General features: G+C 45.0%; 1 protein-coding gene across 1 annotated transcript; it reads left to right on the top strand.

The window, feature by feature from the left end:
- Positions 1 to 10: 10 nt before the first annotated feature.
- On the top strand, positions 11 to 8,691 carry MGME1 (mitochondrial genome maintenance exonuclease 1). Its single transcript, XM_079944661.1, has 5 exons — positions 11 to 124; positions 1,202 to 1,779; positions 4,921 to 5,140; positions 7,880 to 8,012; positions 8,400 to 8,691. The coding sequence occupies exons 2-5, from the start codon at positions 1,269 to 1,271 to the stop codon at positions 8,559 to 8,561; spliced, it is 1,026 nt and encodes a 341-aa protein (XP_079800787.1). The 5' UTR covers positions 11 to 124; positions 1,202 to 1,268; the 3' UTR covers positions 8,562 to 8,691.
- The last annotated feature ends 6,495 nt before the right edge of the window (positions 8,692 to 15,186 follow it).

Here is a 15,186-nt window from a genome sequence, read left to right as displayed (position 1 = left end):
GTGTATGCTGGGGCCGCCGTGCCTGGGGCGGGGCCTAAGTCTGGAGCAAAGCGCGGGACTGACGAAAGTACCTGCTCGCGGGATTGTCGCGCCCTGGAGCTAGCAGAGCGCGCCGGCTTCCGAGGTACCTCCCCTGCCGGCCCTCCCTAACTCTGACGCCCGCCCGAGGGGCCGCCGCCGTCCTGTCCCCGCTGGGGCTGCGCCTCCGCCAGAGCGGAGATTGGGCGGTGGGCCTTGCTGATGGCCTCTAGCCGGCAGGTCAATGGGGACCCTTCAGGAGCGCGGGTGCCGCGTCTTGAGCGGGCCGGGTCGCAGTGGTGCCCACCTTGGAGGGTGTGAGGGGTTAGATGAGAACTCTCCACGCAGGATACGTAGCAGAGAATCTGGTGTTTAGGGATGAGTGGAGGCACTGTTAACTGTCGCCGCTCCTCGAGCGTCCTGTGTTTCTTTGTCTCACACACGCCTACCTTCGTGGCCGGCACATGGCTCCATAGCTGGGGACATGTGGCCCCAAGCTGTCTAGTTCACGTTTAACAGGTGCCGGTCCTTTAGAAATAGTTTTGTCCGAGTATTACTGAGTCCAAGCTCGGCTGCAGGACAAGCCAATAAATTGACAGATGAGCTGTTAGGGTAAAGTATAGAGACCTTATTCAGAAAGCCAGCAGCCAGAGAAGATGGTGGACTTATGTCCCAAAGAACTATCTTCCCCAGTTAGAGTTAAGGCTTCTTTTATACTAAAAGGGGAGGGGGTGTGGCTGCTTGTTGCCCACTTCTTGGTGCCAGAATCCTTTGTTCTTACAGCTGTCCACGCAGGTCTGGTCACAGTGTTCCTATATACCTGCAACAAGATCGTTATTTTCTGTTCTGCAACTTTTTAATCTCTATATGATTGGAAAAGTGTTAATACCTTTAAAGGTCAGAGCCTTGAGAATGGGTTCTCCTGTGTATTTCAGGCTATAGGCAACGTACTTTTCCAAAAGGTGCAGAGCCGAAAAGACTAAGCCCCCTGCAACAGGGCACAAAGGTTAGAGCTAAAGTAATAGATTCAGTATGGAGTTAGGTTTGTTTTCCTCTGTTAAACATGTCGAAAAAGCGTACCGAATACAATTTTAATGTGCAGTATCATACTGTTGCAGCTTTCGCTTTGATGGTTCAAATATTTAACACATTTGATATCTAACACCACTTTTCTCTTTGATAGGAAAGCGAAAATTAAAAAGGTCCTCGACATTACAAGTAGACTAGAGGGAAGTGAAAAAAATCTGAAGATGAAGGTATTTCAGACCATCTGCAGGCAGCTTAAAAGTTCAAAGGGGTTTTCTGTAGAACCAGCCCCCCGTGTGGTCTTCTCCACTTCCTCTTATTTGTGTGGCCGGAAGAAAAAAGTGAACCCTTATGAAGAAGTGGACCAAGAAAAGTACTCTGATTTAGTAAGGTCTGTCTTGTCATTCAGAGGCCATGCTCAGGCGCCACAGTCTTTGTTTGAGGAAGATGCTTTACTCTACGGACCTGTGAGGAAGTGTAAGGCCCCAAAGCAAGAAGAAGCAGGAGTTCCACGAAACTGGTGTCCTCTCTTCAATCCAGAGAAAAGCAGAAAACCAAATGCAACAAATGATCCTACAATTCCTTTGAAAATCCCTTTGCAAAGGAATACGATACCAAGTGTGACCCGAATCCTTCAGCAGACCATGACCTCAGAACAGATTTCCTGTTTGGAGAGGTGGAAACGACGGATGATTCTGGAACTGGGAGAGGATGGCTTTGCAGAATATACTTCAAGTAATTTTCTTAATCCTGATTCTGTATGGTTATTATGTTTTCCAGAATACAGAGCACCAGTGTCAAAAGGATGAGTTGTTCTTTTTCTAACGTTAACTAGTGAGGAACTACTTTCAAATGATAATTAGTATTAACAGCATTTTTTATATATTAACTCATTTAATCCTCATGACAACTCTATGAAGCACAGATACTATTATCCCCATTTCACAGATAAAATTGAAGCACAGAGATCAAGTACTTTGACTAAAGATGTATGAAATTCATTTATTTTATAAGCTACAAACTTAAGTATTAGAATTGCCTGTTTCGTTTGATTATGGGACAATCGCTTCATAATGGAATTCTAGTTGTTTACCAGGCATTCTGTTCAGAATCTAGTAAATACCCCCTTGCTCTGCTTATCAGCAGAGACTGACTCATAAATTTAAAGATGGGCAAAAAGCCAGAACATGTGATCTGTATTTAGGTCTTAGTAAATTGAGATTATCGGATGTTCTTCATTAGGAACTGAATTGATAAACTTCAGCCTTCAACGCCTAACTCACTAACTTCTTAGACAAGTGAAGAGAATAGCTTTCTTAAAATAGATTCCATTCAAAAGCAAGATGAAAGAAAAGACCAATGGTACAGGAGAATTAGCTGGTCCCCCATCAGGATTATAGTTGTTGAAGCTAAGTTTTACACTGAGCATTCCTTAGGCCATGCTTCCCAGAGAGCAGTACATGTACCCCTCGTGGTACACAAGAACTTTAATTTTTAATTTAAGAGCAATGCACTTATTTTGAGGCATCTTAGAAAAAACCTGTGTGTATGCATAACACATTAAACCTGTGGTCACGTGTTTTAAAGAAAAAATATTAAGTATTTAGGTGGCACTTGGACATGGCAAAAATGGTCAAGGCCGGAGCCCCATGTAAATTCCTTGGCTCCCTGGGGCAAGGACTATATGCAGGAGCTAATTGCCTTTTATTTTTATATAAATTTATTTTATTTACTTTTGGCTGCGTTGGGTCTTCATTGCTGCGCGCGGGCTTTCTCTAGTTGCGGTGTGCGGGGGCTACTCTTCATTGCGGTGCGCGGGCTTCTCATTGCAGTGGCTTCTCTTGTTGTGAATCACGGGCTCTAGGCACACAGGCTTCAGTAGTTGTAGCACGTGGGCTCAGTAGTTGTGGCTTGAGGGCTCTAGAGCAAAGGCTCAGTAGTTGTGGCGCACGGGCTTCGTTGCTCCACAGCATGTGGGATCTTCCCCGGCCAGGGCTCGAACCTATGTTCCCTGCGTTGGCAGGCGAATTCTTAACCACTGCGCCACCAGGGAAGTCCTACACTGACTTTAAATTCTAAAATATCCACGCTGTCAGTCAGAATATAGGAAACTCATGTGTTTTTTTTTTAAATACGTTTTATTTACTGGGACTTGAAAACATTTCACTTTTATTCCTTTAATTGAGTGAATTACTCTGACTTGATGCTATCTGCGATAACTCTTGAATCTTTTAAGATTTATTTTCACAAGTTTAATCACGTTTAACGTTCTCAGCTTTACAATCCTAAGGGATTCTGTAACCCAGATCCCATGTTTGTTGCCCCTTAAATATGAAGACCTCCCTGGGGTTAAGACTGCAGTGGGGAATGAGTTGTCTATTTGCTTGGCTGTTGATAAACAAATTTTTTTCCTTCATGTTTTTAATATGTTTGTGTTCTGCTTCAGTAAAACTAGTCTGTAGATAAATACTGCTCTTCTTTTCCCTAGGTTTTAATTCCATAAGGCTTAAATTTGTAGGCCTTTTATGTGCTAATAAGTCCAATTAAGCCAAGTAAATTTGGAGTAGAATAACTTATTTCCTCAGTTGAATTTCACTTCACTTTCCAAGTAATTTCCCTGAAGCAATTCCACTTTTTGCCAATGGTAGAACTGACCTTTCAAAATCTTTGTAAAAAGTACTTGACAAAGGTAATATGGTTTGACATTACCTCATTAGATGAGATGGTTTTCCTCATTTTCTGTGGGTCTGTCTCCAAGCATGTATATTTCCTGCTCTGTTTCTGTGTGTATCTTCCTGATTTTTCATCTCTCACTCTGCTGTGTCAGGGACCAGAATGACCTTAGGCTCTGGTGCCAGGCCCCAGGCCAGCATTTTGCTTTGAGGCAAATTAACAGCACTGCCTAGGCCTTCTTCATTAAAATGGGGGTGATGATCTTATCTTGCCAGGTTGTTGTGTTTGAAAGTTAACAGTTTGAAAGCGCCAAGGCCACTGCTTAGCACAGCAATACCCTCTTTTTCTTTCTTTCTCTCCTTCCCTTATCAAAAGTCAAGTGAATATGTAGTGTTTCTTGCATTTGTTGAATATGTTTGTGTCCTCTTTTCTTAAAAGTGTATGAGAAGGGACTTCCCTGGTGGTCCAGTGGTTAAGACTCCACACTTCCATTGCAAGGGGCACGGGTTTGATCGCTGGTCAGGGAACCAAGAACCCACATGCTACATGGAGGCCAAAAAAAAAAAGTGTACGAGGAAAAAAAATTCAGGACAGAGCCACTGTCGTAGGCTGTTCTTGCCCTAAAAGAAAGTGCAGGAGAAAAATGTCATATATTTTCCTCCTCTCTGCCCCAAATCCCACAACATTAATTTGTGTGTGCCTTGATTTTCACTCTTTGCCAGTCACTAAGCCTGTTGGTAAAAGGATGCCTCCACCTATGTTCATAATTAAGATTTGGTTGTAAAAAGAACTGTAAACAAGCACAGTTCCCTAATATTTATCACAGCTAGTTAACTTACTGGTTACCTAAATTAAACGGACACTTAAATTCACACTTAAATTCTGTGTGAATTCACTAGGTGTGGTCCTGTAAGCCCAGATCTTCAATTCTAGCTTTGACCTAATGCTACTAGAAATACTTCATTTTAATCTATTTTATTATCTAAGCTCTACTAGTCCCTTTTGTTTTCAAAGTGCATTCTTAGTGTATTTCACAAGAGGCTGAAATATGGTGTCTTAGGGGTTGTCACTTAAAGGTAACTCATGTAATTTTTAATTTGATTGTTGAGAGTTTTATAGAGTATCTGTTCGTTAGTATTAGCTTTGTTTGGGGGTTTTTTTGTTATTGCTGTTGTTTTCCTTTTCCCCTGATTTTCTTTTCAGACATGTTTTTACAAGGGAAACAGTTTCATGAAGCCTTGGAAAGCATACTGTCACCCCAGGGGAACTTAAAAGAGCCTGATGAAAATCTTCTCAAATCCGGCTACATCCAAAGTATCCAGCATGTTCTGAGAGATGTCAGTGGAGTGCAGGCTCTGGAAAGCGCTGTTAGACATGAGACCCTAAAGTATGTAGGTCTGCTGGACTGTGTAGCTGATTATCAGTAAGTATTCAATTTTTTACATCAAGTGTGGAGGTGAATTCATTCTGGGTGGGACACATGGTTCCCTTCCAATGCTAGTTTTTCCTTTTAATTCCTGCTTCAAGGTGTGGCCTCTGTAAAGTCACATCAGGTAAGAGCCATCTCATCCTTGTAAATCTACATTCCGAAGTCAAAGTGTTTCGTGGAGAAAAGGTACAACTTTCCAGTATCCCTAGGATGGCCTTTTTTCCAGCATGTTCCCCTCCCCTCCCCCCACCCACCCCTAGCAAAGTACCAGCCGTGAGATCCAATTTGATTCCTGCATTTTCTTTCCTGTTTCCCTAAAAATAGCACCTTGATCTGTTGGCCCTGAAAGTCAACTCTTTGCCTGGCTTCCAGGCCGTGTTTGACATGGATAGGAACTCTGAGCTTAATAAAGCTTCCCGTGGCTTTTAAATTGCTGCTTTGTTCCTGTTTTCACCACTTACTCCTGATTTCAAGGGTAGATATAACCTGCAGATACCCCTATTCCCAAAAAAAAAAAAAAGGAAAGAAAAAAGCGTATGAGCGATACAACAGGATAAGGGGAAAATCTGTGAGTGAAACCCTTGGAACTCTAGTTAAAAGTTACTGGGCTCTGGAGACAGGCTGCCTGAGTTTGGTTTCTGGCTTTTCTTGTTAACCCTGGGCTACTTACTTGGCTTTGGCTTCTCTGTACCTCAATTTGTTTATCTGTAAAATAGGGCAAATAATAGTACCTACCTCATAGGTTTGTTATAGACGTTAAATGAGACATTCCCTGTACGGTACTTAAAATGCACACTATCTACTCAGTAAATGTTAGCAACATTATTTTGATCCTATTCTCTCTTGATCCTATTCTCTTTTTAACTGCTGTTGGGTATGAATGAACCATATCCAGTTCCCTGTTGGGAGCACTCAGGTTATTCTAGTTTTTCAGTTACAAACTACAGCAATGACCGTGTCTCCTCCTATTCTGTCCTGAGTTTCTCTTGGCAGGCGCACGGGTTCGTTGGTTTGTTTGTTTTGGTGAATGATATGTGAGGTTTGGATAAATTCCGTTGATCTGAAGTAGGCCTGAGCGTGAATACTTCTTAAATTTTCCAGGCAAGTGTCACTTGCACCCAGGATAGGAAACCGTTGCTCTATGGTACAGACCTAAAAGGGAAATTGTGGGGCCACAGGGAACATGCGTTTTAACACTGTTTTGTCATTTCAGCCTGCATTTCAAGATAAATTAGGCTGAGCAAAATAAATTAGCTCTTTTTATTTGTTGAAGAGCTATTTGTGGACTGTCTCATTACAATTTTAATTTGGGTTTATACTACTAAGTTTTTTTCCATGTTATTAAGTTCTACAAGTTATAGTACATTGCTAGAAACAGTGGTACGTGGCAGAAGTCTTTACTGTAGGGTGTTTTGATTTTTTTCAAGAGAGAGAACTGGGAATGGTAGTGCCCTGGGGATGCTGGGGCCCTCTCTTCATTTGCATAGATTGTCAAGCTCTACAGCAATAGAAAACAGTTATAAAGATGACATGTTACCTCTATACCTGCACTGTCCAGTAGAGTAGCCTTTAGCCATAAAAGGCCATCATTAAGCACGTGACTGTGGCCAGTCCAAACAGAGGTATGCTGTAAATATACAAACTAGATTTCAATGACTTTGTACAAAAGAGAATGTAAAATATCTCATTAATAACTTTTTAATATTAACTATATATTGAAATGATATTTTGGATACGTTGGGGTAAATAAAATATTAAAATTTCATCTTTTTTTTTTCTTTTTGGATGTAGCTACTAGAAAATTTTAAATAATGTGTGTAGCTCGCATTTTATTTCTTTAGACGGTGCTATTCTAGACTTTATAGATTTTATAAATACCTTGCATAAGTTGTAATCTAGTGCTACGGTGACAGGAAGGTAGCTCTGTGCAGATCTCCCTCTACACTGCTGGTTTTGAAGCTGAAGTGAGCAGATAGAGCCCTTTGAGAATTCTCAGTGCACCCACCCTGCGGCCCTTTTGACATCTGTGCTTGGCAAGTGTAAAAGTCCGCCGGGATGGGGTGGGGGTGGGGGATGTACTGGTTATTTAACTTAAAAAAAGTGGCAGGAATTTTTCTATTTTCCCAATATCCCTAATAGTAATATCCCTACCCTGTGTGTAAACTTTTAGGACAGGGACCAGGTCTTCTTATTTATATTTCTGCATATAGTTGGTGCCTGTTAAGTGTTGATGGATTTGAACTCCAGCTTTGGTTTCTGAGGCACCACGATGCTTAGTCCTTTACGATGGGGACTTTGCTACTGGTCTGTTGTGGTTCATTCTGATAGACGTTTGAAGCCAAATCAACTAAGATAATAATAGTTTCAATTCCCTTGTCAACTGTTAAACCATGGAGGTCCAAAGGAACATCTAGAAAGTTTAGAAGCTTGTGCTGGAGGAGTTGTTTCCCAGCACTCGCACCTGGGCCCACACCTGCAGCTCCCATGGGTGCACTTAGGAAGCATCTTCCGTCATACCTCGTGGCTGACCTGAATGAGGGGCTCAGAGGAAAGAGAACGTCACACCTCTTCAACCCTAAGTAAAGCTCAGGAGAGCCGACTTCTTGGAATGTGGGGAATAGAAGCAACAGTCATTGGGTGACAAGTACCAAACTATGTGTAAGAAGAGGCTTAGCCTAATAGCGTTTTAGTGTGCACTATTACCTTCAAGGGCTTCCTTTGGTTTCTCTTTAGGGGCAAGCTGTGTGTGATTGATTGGAAGACATCAGAGAAGCGAAAGCCTTTCATCCAAAATACATTTGACAACCCGCTGCAAGTCGTGGCGTATGTTGGTGCCATAAACCATGACATCAACTACAGCTTTCAGGTCAGGACGCGGAGCCTCCGCTTACTTAAAGCTTTGCTCGATGCTGGGTTATAGCTCCTTCCCTCCTTAGGGTTTTATTCTGTTTGTAACCCACTTCTTACTCTGTTGCTGTCCTTCTACCACTTCAGAAAGTACTTTCCCCCTCTTCCTGGGCTTTTTGTTGTTGTTAATCTTTAACGATCACAGTCCATTCTTTAGCATCTTAACTGTCATCTTTGTGTTCTTGTGTATCCTGGGCCAGTCTTTCATCAACCCGCCTTAGAAATTGAGTTAGGAGCTGTTACTGTAGATTGTTCTGTTCTGAGTGTGCCCTGGAGTAAGAAGGAAATGGACCTCAACTCTGTTGCTACTGTGGAGATGCTGGAATTGCCCTGTGTTCCTTCCTAGGTTCAGTGCGGCTTGATCGTGGTTGCCTACAAAGACGGGTCCCCTGCCCACCCACATTTCATGGACGCAGAGCTCTGCTCCCAGTACTGGGCAAAGTGGCTTCTTCGACTAGAAGAATATACAAAGAAGGAAAAGAACCAGAATATTCAGAAACTAGATTAAAGGGCAGGAAGCTGTGTGGGAACGTTCAGAGCTTTTTCAAAGTTTGGGAACATGTATCGCTGTTTCCTGTGATCTGGAACGAGGTGCCACAGGGTCTGAGAGCTGCAGTAACACAAGCAGAACTAGTAATTTGTTGAAATTTATTGCAACCAAAAAGGCAAAGCCAGAAAAGTTAAATTTAAAGAGCTGGACTTAAGCACATAAAAGACCAGCTCTGCTACCTCTGACTAGCATTTACCCGAAAAAAAGGCAAGCAACACTGGCACAGTGTTGGTGGCTCTTGGACCCCCATAGACCTTTCTGTGTCCCAGGCAGGGCGCCCAGTCTTTGAACTGAGAGATTCAGGGCGGTGAGGCTTGGTGTGCTGAGCATTTCCCCTGGGTACGCCGTGGGGGGAGGGCTGTGCGCACCCCTAGGGTATGTGTGCAGTGAGAATTCCTATCAGCCAACTACTGCTGCCAGTGCCGGCTCCTAAAACTTGTTTTATGTATGTGGTTCCCTGTATTTCATTTGGGGGAAAAAGCTTCCATTTGACATTTTTGAAAAATAAACATGATTCCTTAGCCTCAAGTAGACATTGCTCTCTGGACAGATGGAGCACACTCACCTTATCGTGGGCAATGCCCCTTGGCATCCCACCAAATAACCCTCAGAAGCAGCCAGGCTCTAGTCTGAGAATCGTAATTGTAGGTATTTTGGTAGCTAGCTTCTGGTTTGAGTCAAGGGATTGTGTACGTGGAGAAAATGTATTGTTTGTGGAATTTTCCAGCTATGGGAAACAATAATAACATGTAATTTTTTCCTATGTTTGATAAGTAATAAAACTGACTAGTTGCCCCTGGGTTCGGGAGACTTAATAAACGCCCACTACAGCCCTGGGGGAAGGCTCCCTGTTCTATGGAGTAGATTAGCATTTAAGTTACAGTTGCTGTCTTAAAATAGTAGGGTGCTACAAACACTTTTTTCCTTCATTAGCCATTAATTATAAGAAATAAAATACAAGATGTGATTAAGGAATGAGGCTTTTGGTTTTGCTTTTTATTTAAATTTGTGCATTTATAGAGTGATTTCACAAACCTGGAATTGTTTAGATTTTGTTTCTAAATTCAGAATTTTACCATTGACCCAGTACCTCTGGGGCGTGTTGTATGTACATGCACACACGAAGGAGGTGCCCTTGACCATGGTCACCTCACACGGAAAGTAAGCTTCGGGTAGGAGGGGGGAGGATTGAGGGAGACCTGGTGTTGACTCCACACACGTCACATATTTTACAAGCAGCGTATATTCCTATAGCCTGTAATTTCCAAAGTCAGAAACCAAGTGAGAGCATTCGGAGTTGTCCCAGCAGGTGTGGCCACTGCTCCACCAAGCCTCACCCTAGAGTTGGGGAGCCCAGACCCAGCAGGTTCTCTCGGCTTAAGATAAACACACCTTGGACCTGTTACTCTGTCCCAAGTCTCCCAAGCTGAGGTGGTGCGAATTGTTCCATGAAAGACCCTCAGTCCAACCGGGAAGGCGTGGTGAGAGTGAAAACAGTTAAGGGCCCCGGAACTGCACTGGTTCCTCCCTGCATCCGCCACACGCCTCAGGCTCACCAGTGAAGGAGGCTCTCAGTCCCCTGAGCCGGGAAGGTCAACTGAAAACAGCTTGTCTCACTACTACGGCAGAAGAGGAAGTTTCTCACGGAGTCACAGCTCTTCCAGAACTACCGTGGGTGTTCCTAATGTTTGGAACCACTTGTTCCCTTAAGCGATGTGGCATGTTAAACTCCAGGGAAGGGAAACAGGATTTGCAACAGGATAATTAAAGTATTTGTGAAAGGAAGTAGAGATTGCTCTTCTGAGGAGGCCTCCTCACAGAAGTGCAGAACAGAGCCGTACCGTCCTGAGCTTTGAGGCAATCCCAATCCGTTAGAGTCAAAGCTAATCTGCACGCCAAGCTATTCCACCTTTCCTCTGCAATTCTACACTTCTTCCCCGCCCCCTCCACGCCCCGGCTGTGTGGCTTGTGGGATCTTAGTTCCCCAACTAGGGATTGAACCCAGGCCCCGGCAGTGAAAGTGCAAAGTCCTAACCACTGGACCACCAGGGAATTCCCTACACATTCTTATTAATGCATTTGGCAGCTGGCAAAAGCTCCATGCTGGCACTAAAAACCAGTTTTCGATTTTTTTCCCCTCAGACCTGGCTTCTTGCTCAGAGCCATTAGCCCCCATTAATCTTGGAACATTAACCTCTATAAACCTTTCAGAGTTCTAGGGAAACCTGTCAACGAATGACCTATGGTTTCATATGTGTTGACCCTGGTCAATACCGGAGGCCGGTTAGTCATAAGTCATTGTGTTTCTAGGTAACCAATTTGCCTACAGCTTTAGAAGAACTTGGAGGGGGGAAATTTGTTTTAATCACTGACCTTTCCACCTGAGCAATTAAACATTTGATTGTAACCTACCCTACCCTCCTCCTACACACAAAAAGCGAAGCAAGGGAACAGTTGGAACTTTTATGTTTAAAGAAACACCTCAGTTGTTTGGAGCTGGTGTCCTAAAGAGAAGCACTGTCTTAAAGCAAACCAATTACTAAGTAAAAGGCAGAACTGACTCTCCCGGGCTCCCTTCCTTTCCCTCCATCCTTCTTTTCCAGGTTAACAAAGATGTGCTGTGGCTGGAGGTCTAACCTGCTGAACTCGAGCTATTTACACCCCAGGAGGGAGCCTGGGGGAATCTCTGGGGAGATACCCTGCCTGAGCAAAGGCTCACCTGTTGCCTTGACAGTCACAGCTGTCAGGTGTAAGAATTGCGTTTGTGGGGACTTCCCTGCGGTCCAGTGAGTAAGACTCCACGCTCCCAGTGCAGGGGGCCCGGGTTAAATCCCTGGTCGAGGAACTAGATCCCACATGCCTTAACTAAGATCCTGCATGCCACAACTAAGATCCTGCATGCCGCAACTAAGATCCTGCATGGCGCAGTTAAGACGCGGCGCAGCCAAATAAATATTTTAAAAAAGAAACGTGCTTGTGAAGATCAATCATAAAATGCTTTTCTGAGTTAGAGTAGGGTTTGAGTTTTTTCCTTTTTGCTCAAGAGGGAGGGAGGAAGAGAGAAAAAAGATAATAGACACTACAGATAAAAGCCGTTTTCCCTAATCCCACTTGCCTCTCCCCTGAGACAAACACCATCATAAACGGGGTGCGCTATTTCGAGCGTATCCTTTTATAGTCTTACTACTTATACCTGTGCTGGTCGTCATGAATAACACAGTTCTAATTTCTGTGTTTGGTTTTTACTGCTGTGTCTCAACATCAGTCTCTGAGATCATCCAGGTTGACCACCACTAAATCTAGCGCACAGCTCCCGAGCGCCCTGCCTCGTCCCCTTGTGCTTTACGGTCTCGCCCGTGGGCTGTTAGACCAACAGTGTTTCTCTGCTGCAGACAGTGCTTCAGTGAGCACCCCCAGGTGTACCTGTTTCCTGGAACACGAGCCGTGTGCAGCGCAGGGGAAGCAGTAGTGGATTGTGGCTCTGCCACTTGCGAGCTCTGTGACCTTGGGCGAGTTACCTGACCTTTCTGCGGCTGACTTCCTCATTTGTAAACTGAGAGGAAATAATAGTACTTCTTAGAGTTGTGAGGATTAAATGAGGCTTCGTGCCTGGCACACAGCAGGAACACAGTACATGTTGGCCATCCTCGTCCTTATCAAGGGTGAGACCTGCCATGTCTGCCGGGTCCCGGGATGTGCAGGGCGTGAGCATCACTGCCCAGTCCCCCAACAACTGCGATGTCAGCTCACGCGCCCACCAGTGGCTGCTGAAACGTCCTGCTTTCCCTCATCTTCACTCACAAAAGGGTTTAAGACTTATTCCAACATAATGGGGTGAAAACAGTTATTTTTTACTTTTTAACTTCAACAGTGTTATTGCTTGAATAAAATCTGCTTTAAAACACGATTGCCGACGGGCTTCCCTGGTGGCGCAGTGGTTGGGAGTCCGCCTGCCGATGCAGGGGACACAGGTTCGTGCCCCAATCCGGGAAGATCCCACATGCCATGGAGCGGCTAGGCCCGTGAGCCATGACTGCTGAGCCTGCGTGTCCAGAGCCTGTGCTCCGCAACGGGAGAGGCCACAACAGTGAGAGGCCCGCGTACCGCAAAAACAAAAACAAAACCAAAAAAAAAAAACAAGACGATTGCTGGGCTTCCCTGGTGGCACAGTGGTTAAGAACCCGCCTGCCAATGCAGGGGACACGGGTTCGAGCCCTGGTCCGGGAAGATCCCACATACCGCGGAGCAACTAAGCCCGTGTACCACAACTACTGAGCCTGCGTGCCACAACTACTGAAGCCTGCACACCTGGAGCCCGTGCTCTGCAACGAGAAGCCACTGCAATGAGAAGCCCGCACACCGCAACGAAGAGCAGCCCCCGCTGGACGCAATTAAAGAAGGCCTGCACGCAGCAGCGAAGACCCAACACAGCCAAAAATAAATACATAAATTAATTAATTAATTTTAAAAAACGGGATTGCCATCTAGTGGTGGGAGAAGTGGGCTGCAGTTAGGGGCCGAGAGCCAAATGTGAGTGGACCCACGTATACCTCGGGATAAACTGGGCATTTTAGTCACTCACAGCTGGTTTGAATTGAAGCAACTGCGTGAGAGTTCTTCTCTTCTCCCCTTTTGAGGCAGCTTGTGATTCTGTCCTCACTTTTCCTGGTGCAGCGGCATGGAGACCCGTCTGCACAGTTCTGGACAGAATCTTCCAGCCAGTGGACTGGGTCGCTGGCTCAGAAAGGAGCAGGGAGGTAGATTAGGAACGAGGCTGTTTATAAAGTGGCGGGATTCTGTGGCTCCAGCCGGGCAGGCTTTCCTTGAGCGACCCTCATCCTCCAGGGGAGGAGGCTCAGGAGCAGGTGGGCGTCAGGGCTGTGCCCGCAAACTGCCTCCGAGGGCTGAGCTGAGCCCCAGTGAAACGTCCTTCCAAGCCAGGGTCTTGGACTGTCTGCTGTGAAGAGTTCTAAGATCACAGCTGAGGAAGATGAGTGCACAAAAATGTTAGATACTGTTCATCAAAGACAGAGATAACCTGTTAATGGATCTGTACAAAAATGTTCCACGGAAGATAAGGGTGTCAAAAAAGCAGTGTTGCTGAAATGTCATATAACATGTCTTTAAGTCAGTACTGTCACTAAATGAATGGGATAGTGAAAGTTAAAAAAAGAAAACAAAGTCTAGGACTTCCCTGGTGGTCCAGTGGTTAAGAATCCACCTGCCAATGCAAGGAACATGGGTTCAATCCCTGGTCTGGGAAGATCCCACATGCTGCGGAGCAATGAAGCCTGTGTGCCACAACTACTGAGCCTGCACGCACTCTAGAGCCCACGCTCCACAACTGCTGAGCCCACACGCCACAACTACTGAAGCCCGCGTGCCTAGAGCCCATGCTCTGCAACAAGAGAAGCCACCACAATGAGAAGCCTGCGCACTGCAACGAAGAGTAGCTCCCACTTGCTGCAACTAGAAAAAGCCCACGCTCAGCAACAAAGACCCAATGCAGCCAAAAAATAAAATAAATTAAAAAATGAAAAGTAAAAGATTATTTTAAAAAATAACTACTTCATAGGGTTTTTATAAAGATTAGAAATAACAAATTTAAAGTCCCTGGCATATAACCGATACCCAGTAGTAGCTGTTTTATTGTTATGAATAATGAAGACGTTTAATCTCTATTGGATACGAGTATTTCCTAAACTTCAGTCACTCCTGTGCCACCACCAGGTCTTTACCATATGTGAGGGCCATTAGACAATTTTTTTAAAATAAATTTATTTATTGTACTTATTTATCTTTGGCTGCGTTGGGTCTTTGGCGCTGTGCGTGGGCTTTGTCTAGTTGCAGCGAGCGGGGGCTACTCTTCATTGCGGTGCGCAGGCTTAGCTGCTCCGCAGCATGTGGGATCTTCCCGGGCCAGGGCTCGAACCCGTGTCCCCTGCATTGGCAGGCGGACTCTTAACCACTGTGCCACCAGGGAGGTCCCCACTTAGACAATTATTTACACGATGTTTTTCTTCCAACAGGTTCACTCTTCTTATTTAAAGAAATTTATTTCAAAAGCAAACTGTATCTCACTACCACCTTGAAAAACAGCTATGACTTGCTGTAAACAGAAGGCAGCCGTATAATAAATACAAGAAAAACAAAACAGTGCTATTCATTCTAACTCAGTTCCCTTGCTTTCCGAAGGCCAAATCTGAGGCCTGCTTTCTCTTGGTTAAAGAGGGTATTCGAGCAAAAGAAGGGCCAAAAGGTACAGCCTACAGCGGTTTTCTTCTCAATACGGAGAGAAAAGAGGCCTTTTTCACTGCGTGCTCATGTTATTTAGAGCAGCACATGGGCAGCACACAATATGGTCTCAAGCCATCTGGGAAATGCTGAGGCCGGACCAGAGACCAGAGGGAGAGAATGGCCTGTTTAGCCCCCTCCCACCCCCGTGACGGCCCTTGGGCCTCTGGGGGGCTCTAAAACGAGGGAGACACATGGGACAAGGACCCGGGTGTGCCTCCTGGACCTGCCACGTCCTGGCTACGTCACCTCGGGCCCATCCGTTGGCATTTGGGAAACCTTGGTTTCC

Source organism: Stenella coeruleoalba (assembly GCF_951394435.1).
Source record: "Stenella coeruleoalba genome assembly, chromosome: 15".
In the NCBI taxonomy this organism is placed as follows: Eukaryota; Metazoa; Chordata; class Mammalia; order Artiodactyla; family Delphinidae; genus Stenella; species Stenella coeruleoalba.
This window is presented reverse-complemented; position numbering and strand designations above follow the sequence as displayed.